Genomic DNA, 12,232 nt, shown 5'->3' with positions numbered 1-12,232 from the left:
TTTCAAAATAACAGAAAACAAAGTTCCCTAAAGGGAAAAAAAAAAAAGGTCTGGTGAAATAACTTTATACCTACATTAAATTTTATAGGCAAATTTTATAAATAGTAAAATTTTATAAATTTTACTTTATACCTACATTAAAAAAAATTGAAACTATAATACAGTGCCAGCTTACAAAACCTTGTATAAATATTAGAGCTTTCTGCTTTGTTTTTGATCATTGTACCCACACTTCTTTGCTGACAAAATTTTTTCTTCAAGGACATCTATTCAAATTTTTTGAAGTATACCTTGGTAATGTTAGGGTATATAAAATTTAAATGACTCAACTTTCAAATCAACCCTACATAATCTACATAATTAACCTTCCAAAAAGCCATGTAGTATTCAATAGACCCTACTTAAAAAGAGTGCTTGGATATAGAAGTGAACAAAATACAAATCATTATTACAGTTCTCTCCAACATTGTTACTGCAAAACAGGCCAAGAGAGAAAACACATTCCAGTTATGACACTGACCTGGTTATTAATGTAGAATATAAAACATCAACCCAAATAGGAATTTCAGACTACACATTTATAGTAACATGGTATAAAATGTACTTGACTAAATGAAAACTATGTCTAAATTTAAGTCCACACTCTTTAAAAACAATTTTTACTAAAAGAAAGTATAGCTGTGTTTTTATTGTTAGCCCTTTTGCTTTCTGAAACAGCTGATCAAAGTTTGATCTGGAAACAGACCCCATAAAAACAATGTTCTAATTCTGTATGCTTTTTCTGGACATTAGCAACTTTCAAGTCTCAGGGTCCAACTTGAGAACAGAAAATGCCCCTATAAATCATCATCAAATGTAGTTAACACTTGCTTGGAATTTTCAAGAAACTAGCTTTAAAAAAAAGGTACTAGCTGGGGGCCAGGCACGGTGGCTCATGCCTGCAATCCTAGCATTTTAAGAGGTCGAGGTAGGCAGACTGCCTGAGCTCAGGAGTTTGAGACCAGCCTGGGCAACACAGTGAAACCCCGTTTCTACTAGAATACAAAAAAATTAGCCAGCGGTGATGGCATGTGCCTGTAGTCCCAGCTACTTGGGAGACTGAGGCAGGAGAATTGCTTGAAGCCAGGAGGTGGAGATTGCAGTAAGCCAAGATTGTGCCACTGCACTCCAGCCTGGGTGACAGAGCAAGACTGTCTCCAAAAAAAAGTACTAGTTCAAAGGCAGATATAAAACTGAGTACATGTAAGGATTCAAAAGCATGAAGTCCTCTGGTGGTCTAGTGGTTAGGGAAAAAGAGAAAACTGAAAAACAAAAGCATGAATAAGATTTTTACTATAATAATGTTTCGTTGCACCCAGCAAACTATGTCAAGGCTAAAGAGGTTTCAATCACCAGAAATCAGTGTCAAGTAAAAAAGAGAAAAAAATTTAAAAGTACATGATTCTAAAACAGAAAAAGTCTAATGTGGATAAAATTCTGGATTTAAAATATCCAGTACTTTATAGAACTATTGACTATCCCGTGACAAAAGAGTTACTACTTGACAGGTTCTGAAGAACGTCTTTTATCTTTCTTTTTTTTTTGAAATGGAGCTTTGCTCTTGTTGCCCAGGTTCTGGAGTGCAATGGGGCAATCTTGGTTCACTGCAATCTCTGCCTCCTGGGTTCAAGTGATTCTCTGCTGGGGTTTCAGGTACCTGCCACCATGCCCAAATAATTTTTATTATTTTTAGTAGAGACAGGATTTTGCCATGTTGGCCAGGCTGGTCTCGAACCACTGACCTCAGGTGATCCACCCTCCTCAACCTCCCAAAGTTCTGGGATTACAGGCATGATGAGCCAGCTCACCTGGCCAGAATATCTTTTTTCTGAAATAGAGTCTCGCTTTCTCACCCAGGTTGAAATGCAGTGGGGCAATTTCAGCCACTCAGTGGTTGCTCACTGCAACCTCTGCCTCAATTCTCTAGCCTCAGCCTCCCAAGTAGCTGGGATTACAGGCCAGCGCCACCATGCCCAGCTAATTTTTGTATTTTTAGTAGAGACAGGGTTTCACCATGTTGGCCAGGTTGGTCTCAAACTCCTGACCTCAAGTGTTCCACCTGCCTTGGCCTCCCAAAGTGCTGGGATTACAGACGTGAGCCACCACGCCCAACCTGAAGAACATCTTGTATCAGTCCAAAGTTACTCTCAACTAAGAGCATGAAAACCTAGATGCCATAGAATCAATCACATAACGCTTTCACAATTAAAAGATAAATTCAGTAAGAAAACAACAGGAAAGCAGTCAAAGCATTTAGTAAATCTGAAAAAATCCCTTAAGTAAAAAGCTTGACATAATGAACTTCAATCATTTGAAAACTTCAATTTCCAGTCTTTAAAAAGTACTGTTTTAGTACCTAGTAATTTGTAAGTTGCTACAATTACATATCTGTGATTCCTTTTAAATAAAGCTATAATTACTTCATTTCATAAATATTTACTGAGCATCTACTACTGTGGAAAAACAAAGATTAAAATACGTATGAACTCTGCTCTAAAGACACTTTAAGAGTCTGGAAGGAGGCCGGGCGCGGTGGCTCACGCTTGTAATCTAAGCACTTTGGAGGCCAAGGAGGGCGGATCACCCGAGGTCGGGAGTTCATGACCAGCCTGACCAACATGGTAAGATCCCGTCTTTGTAAAAAATAAATAAATAAATAAATAAATAAAAGAGTCTGGAAGGAATAAGATATATGCACACTGTAGTTAAAATGTAAAGATAGCTCAGAAGGGAAAGAGTATCTGAAATGTGGTGGGGGAAAGTACAGATTAGGGAAGGTACTGATGAAGGTCAAATTCAGACGAAGAAAAAAGGCCTTCCATTGGAAAAGGATGTTAGAAAAAGCAAGCAAGGTGGAAAGACACAATGAAAAAAATTAATTTTGCACAAATGGAAAAAAACTACAAAATAATAAATGACAATATAGAAGCTAGAGGTTTCAAGCTCTGGTAACTCAAGTATCCTGGCCAGACGAAATCACCAATTAAAACATCTAATACTGTATTGTACTCCACTGATGCTCTATAAATACTTTTAAATTAGTAATCCTTGACCCCGTATACCTGTCATACTTCCTGACGGAATGAAATTGTGAAAGAAGTTTTATTCATACTGCACCTCAGAGTAATTATCTTCAGAAGACAAATTACTTTATTGGGGAGGTGATTAAAAAGTAAAAAACAGAAGACAAATTATTTTTCCAATTTTGAATGTACATATGCAAAGTTAGGCCAGAACAAGAAAGTACCCTCACTTTTAGTTAATACATGCAACATACACAAGTGATACTCAAGCTTCATTTGAAATTGTGATATAAAAACTATGTTATTCCACCCACAATGGCAAGATCAAAATGTTCTAGCGCCAACTCTTCCAACATTGTGCAAGCTGCTTTAGTGCTCTGTGCCTATAAAATGAAGAGACTCTATCTGGGACCTTCTATCGTTAAAATCCTATATACTGTGAATTCTACTCCATCTTTTCTACAGAAGTCACCATGACAAGGGCAATAATAACAAAAACAGGAAAGGGTATTCTTCGTTCAACCTACAGAGTAAAAATTACTCCTCATTATACATCTACCAAGTGCCAGCTCTTTCTATTTATTTCACTTAATCTTCATTACATCCTGAAGAGCAGGCATTTTCCTCATTTTACTTACAGGGTATTAGCTATCTCTCACATATCCAATCCAATCAGGGTGGAAAGCCAGGATTCAAATCAAGATCTAACTCCACAAAGCAAGCTGTAATAAACCATATTTCATAACCTGGTGTCACAAACACAAATATCAGACAAAGTAAGTGGTGGGCTGTGATTATGGCATGACTATGGTAATCCAGACAGAACATGGTCTTCTAGTAGGATAGCTCAGGCTGCCTTGTTGCCGAGTGGGAATGGATGAGTGAAGCCAAATGTGTGCCTGTGTGTATGTGACAGACAGAGAGACAGAAAAGTGATTTTCAAATGAAGGAAACTTATTTACCAACTTTCATCTCATCTTATGCTTTAAACAATTCTAACCAGATCGGTGCAATTTTTTTTTAAGATGGAGTCTTTTCATGTTGCCCAGGCTAGTCTCAAACTCCTGGGCTCAAGTGATCCTCCTTGGCTTAGCATCCCCAGTAGCCAGGATTATAAGCCTGTGTCACTGCGACCAGCTGCAATTAATTTTAATATTATATAAAGTTCTAAAAAAGTATTGAAATACAGGCATGTGCAATAAAGTCTAGCCTTTCAAGGTACCTCTTGGTTGAATCCTGGCTCTATTACTAGCAGTGTGACATGGGTCAGGTTACTTCACCTCTCTTAAGCCTCATTTTTTGACTTTTAAAGTGAGAATACTGTCACCTATCTTGCAGGGCAGTTAACGATTAAAGTAGAATGTGGAATATAAAGAGCTCAACACAGTACCGAGTACAAGATAAATGAAAGCTACTATATTATTCCTCAGGATCCCATGAACAAAGTTATGTACATAAATACTACCCAAGGTTAGCCATTAAAACGTTATACTTGGTCACTTTTACGTAGATCTAAAAATGATTCTCAAATAAAAAGTTTACTTCAAAAAGTCATACACCCCGGATTCCATTAAACAATAACCAAAATTCAAAATAAGTATATTCTAAACCTAGAATCTAAGCAACTATTAAATACTGTTTTCAGCGGCTAACCATTAAAAAAAAAAATAGTAACAATGCAAATAATGTCCTTACGAGTTCAGGTAGAAAGTGATGAACGTGTCCCTAAAGCGGTTTGAGCGGGAAATATCCCTAGTACGTCCAAGGTAGCATTTGCCAAATGATATATATTTGGGTGAGCTCGAAAAACGGAATCGGAACAAATGACACCAGGCATTCTGATGGGACAGGAGCAGGTGGATCTGTGCCCCAAAGAATATCGTTTTATTCTTAGCCACATGCTCTCACCAACAGCTGGGTTTTAAACCATGCAGTCTTCTCCAACGCCCCAGTTTCAGAGCGCGAGGGAGGGAGCAGGACTTCAGGCTCCTCTCGGCCAGTGCAGACACAGGCGAAAGGGAAGGAGGGAGGGGCCCACAGCCCGGAGGGGCGTGGGAGGCAGTTCGGGCCGTCACTGCCCCAGCAGCCCCTTCCCGGGAGGTACCACCCGCAGACCACTCTCCTAGCCCAAGCTTCCGGGCCTACGCAGCTGTGGGGCGCCGCCGAGCCGCAGCGATGGGGACTGCGATGGGGGCTTGAGGGAGTAACTCTGGGATTTCAGGAGCGGAAGGAGGGCAAAGGTGGAGGCGGCTTGTGAATCCCCCTTCCATGGTGGGACGCGGGAGGTGACCTTCGGATCTCCGAGTGCTCCGTCCCCGTCCCTGCCCGGACCCCTTCCCAAGTCCCAGACCCGTCGCTCCTCTCACCGTCTCGGCTTCCGTGTGCTGGGGTCCGGCACTCTGACCCCCCATTACCCCACGGAGGAAATTCATCTTGCCGCTCAGCCACCTGGTTTACCGGCCACTCCGGGAAAGAAACGAAGACAACTTCCCCGCCCTCCGCAGGGCCTGACCCCCAATCCCGCACTCCACACGCTCCTACCGCCGCCGCCACCGCCTCCAACTCGGCGGCCGCCCCAGCCCCTGAAGCCCGGAAACAGCCGCCACCAGCGGCCAAGATGCGCATGCGCGGGGACGTGGCATTACGTGGCGGCTCGAAGGTTGAAGGCAAAAGGGGAGCGGAGGCGAGAGAAACCTCGTAGCTAGGTTCCTCCAGAGCCCCGCCCACTGCGCAGGCCCTACCTCCCTCCTCAGAACTCGCTTCCACTCCCGCCCTTCGCGGATTGTTCCTGCTGGCCGCAGCCACCCACGTGGTCGAAGCCCGGCCCTGCAGGCTGGAGAGGATTTGGTTACGCGTTTCGACTTGCATGCAGGGTGTTTAATTGTCGCCAGGCGGGACTTACTGCAAGCTATCAAATCTAAGGTCTTATTTTTTTTGAGTCGAAAGTGAAATTTTCCTTCGGCCGACGTGACAGGTAAGGGGTTCCAGCCCCTGGGAGGGTTCGTTTGGTTTGACGGTTTAGTAGTACCAGCGTTGTGGCTTTCTTATCCCGGTAAATTGCATTTCTTTACAGGGCTTTGTTTGGTGGTAAAAAAGGGTGCTAGACGCCCCTCATTCCACTGCCACTGGAGGGCGCATTTCTCAGCTCTTGCTCTTCAAACCTGCTGAGAGGAATTCCTAGATCTAAACACCAGGTACACCTCAATTTTCAAGTGTCATCAGAAGGAAACCCACCAAACTACATTTCGCTTACTAGAGAAATACATTTTTCTGCTGTGTCAGTTTGGCGAGTAACATAATGTTTTGTTTTTAACTATTAACCCCTGCGTTTTCAGGGTTTTTTTTAACGTGAAAAAAATGTCATTTTCTCAAATTGATATACCTGTTCCTCTGGCAGTGAGGTTGTCAGTACACATACTTCTGGAATAGTCTTGTAAATTTCTTGAGACTAAAAAGCACAGGGTCTAGTTAGTTGACTGACTCATGCACCTCTCCTCTTGGATTCCTCTCAGGTCTCAGATTCAGCCTTTGAAATTGAACCGGTCATCTTCCCCTGCCTCCCTTAAAGAAAAAAAGTCAATACGCTGCTTCTACTGTGTGCATGCCGTGCTCAGTAGTACCACTGTCCAAATAAGTGCCTAAGCTAGACAGAGGAAGCTGGGAAGAATCTTAGACTCTGGCTTTCCACCCACGCATGTCCAGTCAATAGTCACGTCCTATCATTTTTATTTATAGAATATTTCTCAGATAGGTCCTCTGCTCACCATCCTCTATGCCTGTGACATAGATTATGTTCTTCTCATCATTTCTCGTTGAGATTACAGCAACAGCCTCCTAACTAGTTTGTCTGCATTCAGCCCTGGCTTCCTTCAGAAAGTCCAATCTCCAGTCCACCCATGGGTGAGACTAACAACAACAAAACATCTGTTCATGTCTGTCAGTCTTCTTAAAATCCTTCAGTTGTTCCTCCTTTCTCTCTAAAATAAAGTCCAAACTCCTTAGTTTGTCAAACAGGCCTATTGTGATCTGGCTTCTGACTACTTTTTCAGCTTCTGCCTCCCCCACATACTCGACATTTTTCTCAGACGTGGATATGCCCTTCCCCTCCCTTCTCTTCATCAAGCAAACTCCTGCTAATTCCTTAAGACTCAACTTTGGCATCATTCTTGAAAGCTTTCCCTAAAATCTAAGTATATATCTATATGCTAGCACTTTGCAGTTATTAATACTATATATGGTGGACATTCAATAAATGCTTGTTAAACCAAACTGTTAAGGGTAGGGCTATGTTTATTCATGTTATATCTCTGTTGCTTACCACTGTCTCATAAAAGGTGATATTAATGGATAAATGAATAAATCATTGAAAGAATATATGAAAGTTATACTAAGGAGGAGGTTCTCATTTTTTAATCTGTAAAGTGGAATTGTATGGAACACATCATAGGCGATGTGTTTCCCAGTGCCAACATTTTAAGCCTGTGCAACCTGGAGAATGGTGGGGTCATACTGTCAAAAATACTGTGCACTAAGCATTATCCTCTGCTTTAAAACTATATACACTTGACATTTTACCGTAGTCATTTTCCATGGGAACATTTTGTTGCAGCCTAAAAAAGGTAACCAGTAAATACTCAACATTTTTATTACCAAGAAATGTATACAAAGAACTTCACTCAAGCCCCTAAGCCTCACCCATCCCTGAACCTCACTCTACCCCATCATCAGGAATGAGGCTCATAGATGGAGTGGGACACAGATGTCTGTTAACTCCTAAAAGAGCGCCTTGACATTTTGGCAAAGTTGTTTAAAGGCACCAGCCCTGTCAAATGCCCTGTTTTGTTTTGTTTTGAGACGGAGTTTTGCCCTTGCCCAAGTTGAAGTGCAATGGTGTGATCTTCACTCACTGCAACCTCTGTCTCCTGGGTTCAAGCAATTCTCCTGCCTCAGTCTCCTGAGTAGCTGGGATTATAGGCATGCACCACCATGCCCGGCTAATTTTTTTTGTATTTTTAGTAGAGACGGTGTTTCTCCATGTTGGTCAAGCTTGCCTCGATCTCCCGACCTCAGGTGATCCTCCCACCTCAGCCTCCTAAAGTGCTGGGATTACAGACTTGAGCCACTGTGCCCTGTTTTGTTTTAAACTTTGGTGGGTACAGTGGGTTACTACACTTTAGTGAGGAAAGTTGGTTACTATACTTCAGTGAGTATAGTGGTAATAGCTTAGTATGAGTTTTCCCTGCATTTGACCTGTTTTCTTCCCCAACAGCATCCTGTGAACAGGAGGGATAGACAGTTGGGTGCAGATGTAATGAAGGTGGGATCCCCAAGGTATTGTCACTACGGAACAACCATGAAATGGACTTCTTATTTCAGAGGAAGAGAGTTACATATTAATTCACTTCTACTGATTTTGTAGAGAAAAGTCAGGGACTGTGTTTTATTCCTGTTTGCACCCTTTAATCATCTAGTATAATTTTTTTTTAACATGGTAGATGTTCAGGAACTACCTGACTTAATAAAGGAAGAGAAAACATGAACAAATTGTGACCCCCCTGACTTGCGTGGTTACATTTCTGGCTTTCATAAATCTAAGCATTCAGGATAAGAGTGCCACGAATCATTAAAATACACATAATCAAAAAGAAAAAGAATGATTCTTCTTTTTCTAAGCCAAACCTGACAATAGATCAATGAACAAGATTCATTGGTTTGAAATCCATTTTTAAAATTGCTTTCTTTTTTTCCTATCCTTTCTTACTTTCTAGTGGAAAACTCAACAAAAGCAACGAAATCTAATTGCATAAGATTGTTTTTTACTTGGGGTGGTAGTGAGGTGGAATGTTGTCAATGCTCGCTTAGGAGGATATATAGAAATGATCATTTGTATTTGAAATATATATAGGTTTTAATTTATTTATTATTTTGCTAGGTTATAAGCCCCTTCAGTATCATAAATAGGTTTTTAAAGACGTGACTTATGCCTGTAATCCCAGCACTTTGGGAAGCCAAGGTGGGAGGATCACTTAAGCTCAGAAGTTTGAGACCAGCCTGGGCAATGTGGCAAAACCCCATCTCTACAAAAAATAAAATATTAGCTGAGCATGGTAGCACATGCCTGTAGTCCCAGCCTGTAGTCTCACTTACTTGGGAGGCTGTGGGAGGATCTCTTGAGCCTGGGAGATCAAGGCTGCAGTGAACCTGACTGTGCCACTGCACTCCAGCTGGGATCATGGAGTGAGACCCTGTCTCAAAATAAAAAAAAAGACTAGTAGCTGGAAAAATACACAAACATTGTTGATATAATCAGGTATTACGCATTAACCAAACAACATGTAGCAAAATAAATTGATGATTTCAGTCTATAGGAAGCAGCACTGAAAATCCATGACTAATCAATAACCGTATCAGACACATAGTGGTCTTTATTTGCCAGGTTCTGTTCGAAGTTCTTTATAGAAAATAATTTGCTTAATTCTCACCACAACCCTATGAGGTGAGTAGGTTATTAGCCCTATTTTGCAGATGGGAAAACAGGTCAAGAGGGTAACTTGACCATTGTCACAGAGGATAGGAAGTAGCAGAGCTGGGGCATAAATTGGCAATCTGGCTGCAAAGCCTGCGCTTTTATGTAGTACCTTATCCTGCCTTTCTAGACGCAAGACAATGATCATGCACTAAGTAGAAAGGTGGCCTGTCAAGTCCATATGTAATCTGGCCCTTGCCTCATCTCGTGTGCCACATTCCATCTCATTCACTCCACTCTAGCCACATCGCCTGGCTTCCTTGATGTTTCTGAGACCTTCCCTCCTTATGCCCTTTGCAAATTGTTCCTTCCTGTATTTGGGATGCTTGCTGCTCCATCCACATAGAGGTAAGGGTCACTTTTCACCGTCTTTAAGTTTGCTCAAATGGTAATAGATCGTTCCTGAATAGTCTAAGTTGCAATCTCCTCATACTCCTTTTTTCTCTGGTCTGCTTATTTTCCTCTGTAGCACTTAATCAGTCTAATACATTATTCTCCCATACACACTATGTTCCTATATTTCATGAGATCTACTATGCTGTTAAGTGTACCCTAGATAAAGGAAAAAAAAAAACGAAACTTGCCAAAAGATCTGAATTTCAGGCAGAAAATGGGGGAAAAACGTGCATGGTAGGTTTATTGAAATACAGTATATAACTTACATATTTTTCTTGTTTATTGTCTGTTTACCCCCACCAGAACACTACCCTCATCAGAGCAAAGATTTTAATTCTGTGGTAAATTGTTTTATCCCTAGTGCTTAGCACAGCATCTGGCACCAAATAGGAACTTGGTAATTCTTTAATGGATGAATTCCCCAGTTGAGGAATTTCCTAATATTGGCTTATATGCAGAGGAGTAGAAATTCTGCATTGTTGCTAAGCATTGCAGAGCACACAGATTTCCTCAGTAGAGTGTGAATTAGGGTTCTTAGATCCTGTTAACATGCTAGTTTTAGTTTATGACTATTTTGGCAGCCTTTAATGACTAGCTTAGTAATTACATTTTCTCACATATAAAGATAAATCTTTGTGAAAGAAAGGACTTATATTTTTACAATCAGATCTCAGCCCATGAAGGAACCATCTATCCCCATGGCCAACCCATCTTGCTTTGAGATGCACTACACTAATACAGTAGTTTTCTTTTCTTTTAGGTAATACATTCATATGGTTAAAATAAAAAGCACAAACGGTATATAGTAAAAAGTGTCCCTGCCACTCCTTGGACATCCAAGCAATCAATATTAATAATTATTTAACTCCTTACAGATATACAAATGTGTCTATATTCTCCTTATTTTTTTAATAACGCAAATAAATATAGCACATTGTATACACTGTTCCACACCATGCTTTTTCCAATTTAATATGTCTTGGAGATTGGTTCATATCAATATATAGAGGGCTTCCTTGTCCTTTCTTACTGTGTTTCATAAAGTATTTTTCAATTTTTTTTTTTAGACCGAATTTCGCTCTTGTTGCCCAGGCTGGAGCGCAGTGCCTGATCTTGGCTCACTGCAACCTCCACTTCCCACGTTCAAATGATTCTCCTGCCTCAGCCTCCTGAGTAGCTGAGATTACAGGCATGCACCACCATACCCAGCTAATTTTTTGTATTTTTAGTAGAGACGGGGTTTCTTCGTGTTGGTCAGGCTGGTCTTGAACTCCTGACCTCGGGGATCCACCTGCCTTGGCTTCCCAAAGTGTTGGTATTATGGGCATGAGTCACCACATTCGGCAGTGCTTTTCAATTTTTTTAAAGACAGACTCTCGTTGTGCCACCCAGGCTGGAGTGCAGTGGTGCAATCATTGCTCACTGCATCCTGGAACTCCTGGGCTCAAGAGCTCTTCCTGTCTCAGCCTCCTGAGTAGCTAGGACTACAGGTGCAGACCATCATGCCTGGCTAATTTTTTTTTTTTTTTTGATAGAGATGAAGTCTTGCTGTATTGCCCAGATTGGTGTCGAACTCCTGGCCTCAAGCCATTCTCCCCCACAGCCTCCCAAAATGCTGGGATTGCAGGTGTGAACCAATTGCCCCAAGCTTCAAAATATTTTTAAAAGCCTTAAGAAGTCCTTGGGAGAAGAGAGTCCAGGAAAGAAGGTTCTGGTGGCTGGGCGTGGTGGTACATGACTATCATCCCTGCTATGCGCAGGAGGCTGAGGCATGAGAATCGCTTGAAGTTGCAGTGGGTCAAGATTTTGCCATTGCACTCCAGTACGGGCAACAGAGTGAGACCATTTCTCAGAAAAACAACAAAAAAAGAAGGTTCTGGGTCTCCCTCCTGCTCCATTTGATTGGTTTCATTTGTTTATACTTACTATTTCATTGGAACAAAAAGTCAGAGGCTGCAATGTTGGACAGCTGCTTTCTCAGGAAGTAAGAAATGAGACCAAGGCAAAAACTTGAAATAGTTGAGGTGTCTCCCATGCTGTAGAGCCCACAGTTCCTGCTTTTTTTTTTTTTTTGAAAGGAATGGTAATTGCTGCCTCGTGTAGTTGTTTTTGGGATTTCGTTAGATAATATCTGTAACGTTCATAGTACTTAGTACTTGAAACATAGTAAGTACTCAATAATGGTTAGAGTGGAGACCTTGATCATCTTTGGTATTACCAATTTCTTAACAACTGAACATTTAAAGAT

At 41.2% G+C, this 12,232-nt stretch overlaps 2 protein-coding genes across 6 annotated transcripts in view; one reads left to right on the top strand and one right to left on the bottom strand.

Annotated features, from left to right (window-relative positions):
• The window catches only part of USO1 (USO1 vesicle transport factor), an 80,622-nt gene extending 74,925 nt beyond the window's left edge, over positions 1 to 5,697 (bottom strand). For both annotated transcript variants that reach the window (XM_010342616.3, XM_003931984.4), the window contains exon 1: positions 5,429 to 5,697. In XM_010342616.3, the coding sequence (XP_010340918.3) occupies positions 5,429 to 5,494 (66 nt within the window). In that variant the 5' untranslated portion in view covers positions 5,495 to 5,697. The remainder of the gene's footprint in view (positions 1 to 5,428) is intronic.
• Positions 5,698 to 5,860: 163 nt separating this feature from the next.
• The window catches only part of G3BP2 (G3BP stress granule assembly factor 2), an 86,828-nt gene continuing 80,456 nt past the window's right edge, over positions 5,861 to 12,232 (top strand). The window contains exons 1-2 of one of the 4 annotated variants that reach the window (XM_074396284.1): positions 5,861 to 6,036; positions 6,136 to 6,256. The gene's annotated coding sequence lies outside the window, so the exon portion shown is untranslated. The remainder of the gene's footprint in view (positions 6,037 to 6,135; positions 6,257 to 12,232) is intronic. The other 3 variants (XM_074396288.1, XM_074396282.1, XM_074396287.1) reach the window with 3 other exon arrangements.

Source organism: Saimiri boliviensis, chromosome 3 (assembly GCF_048565385.1).
Source record: "Saimiri boliviensis isolate mSaiBol1 chromosome 3, mSaiBol1.pri, whole genome shotgun sequence".
NCBI classification, from domain to species: domain Eukaryota; kingdom Metazoa; phylum Chordata; class Mammalia; order Primates; family Cebidae; genus Saimiri; species Saimiri boliviensis.
This window is presented reverse-complemented; position numbering and strand designations above follow the sequence as displayed.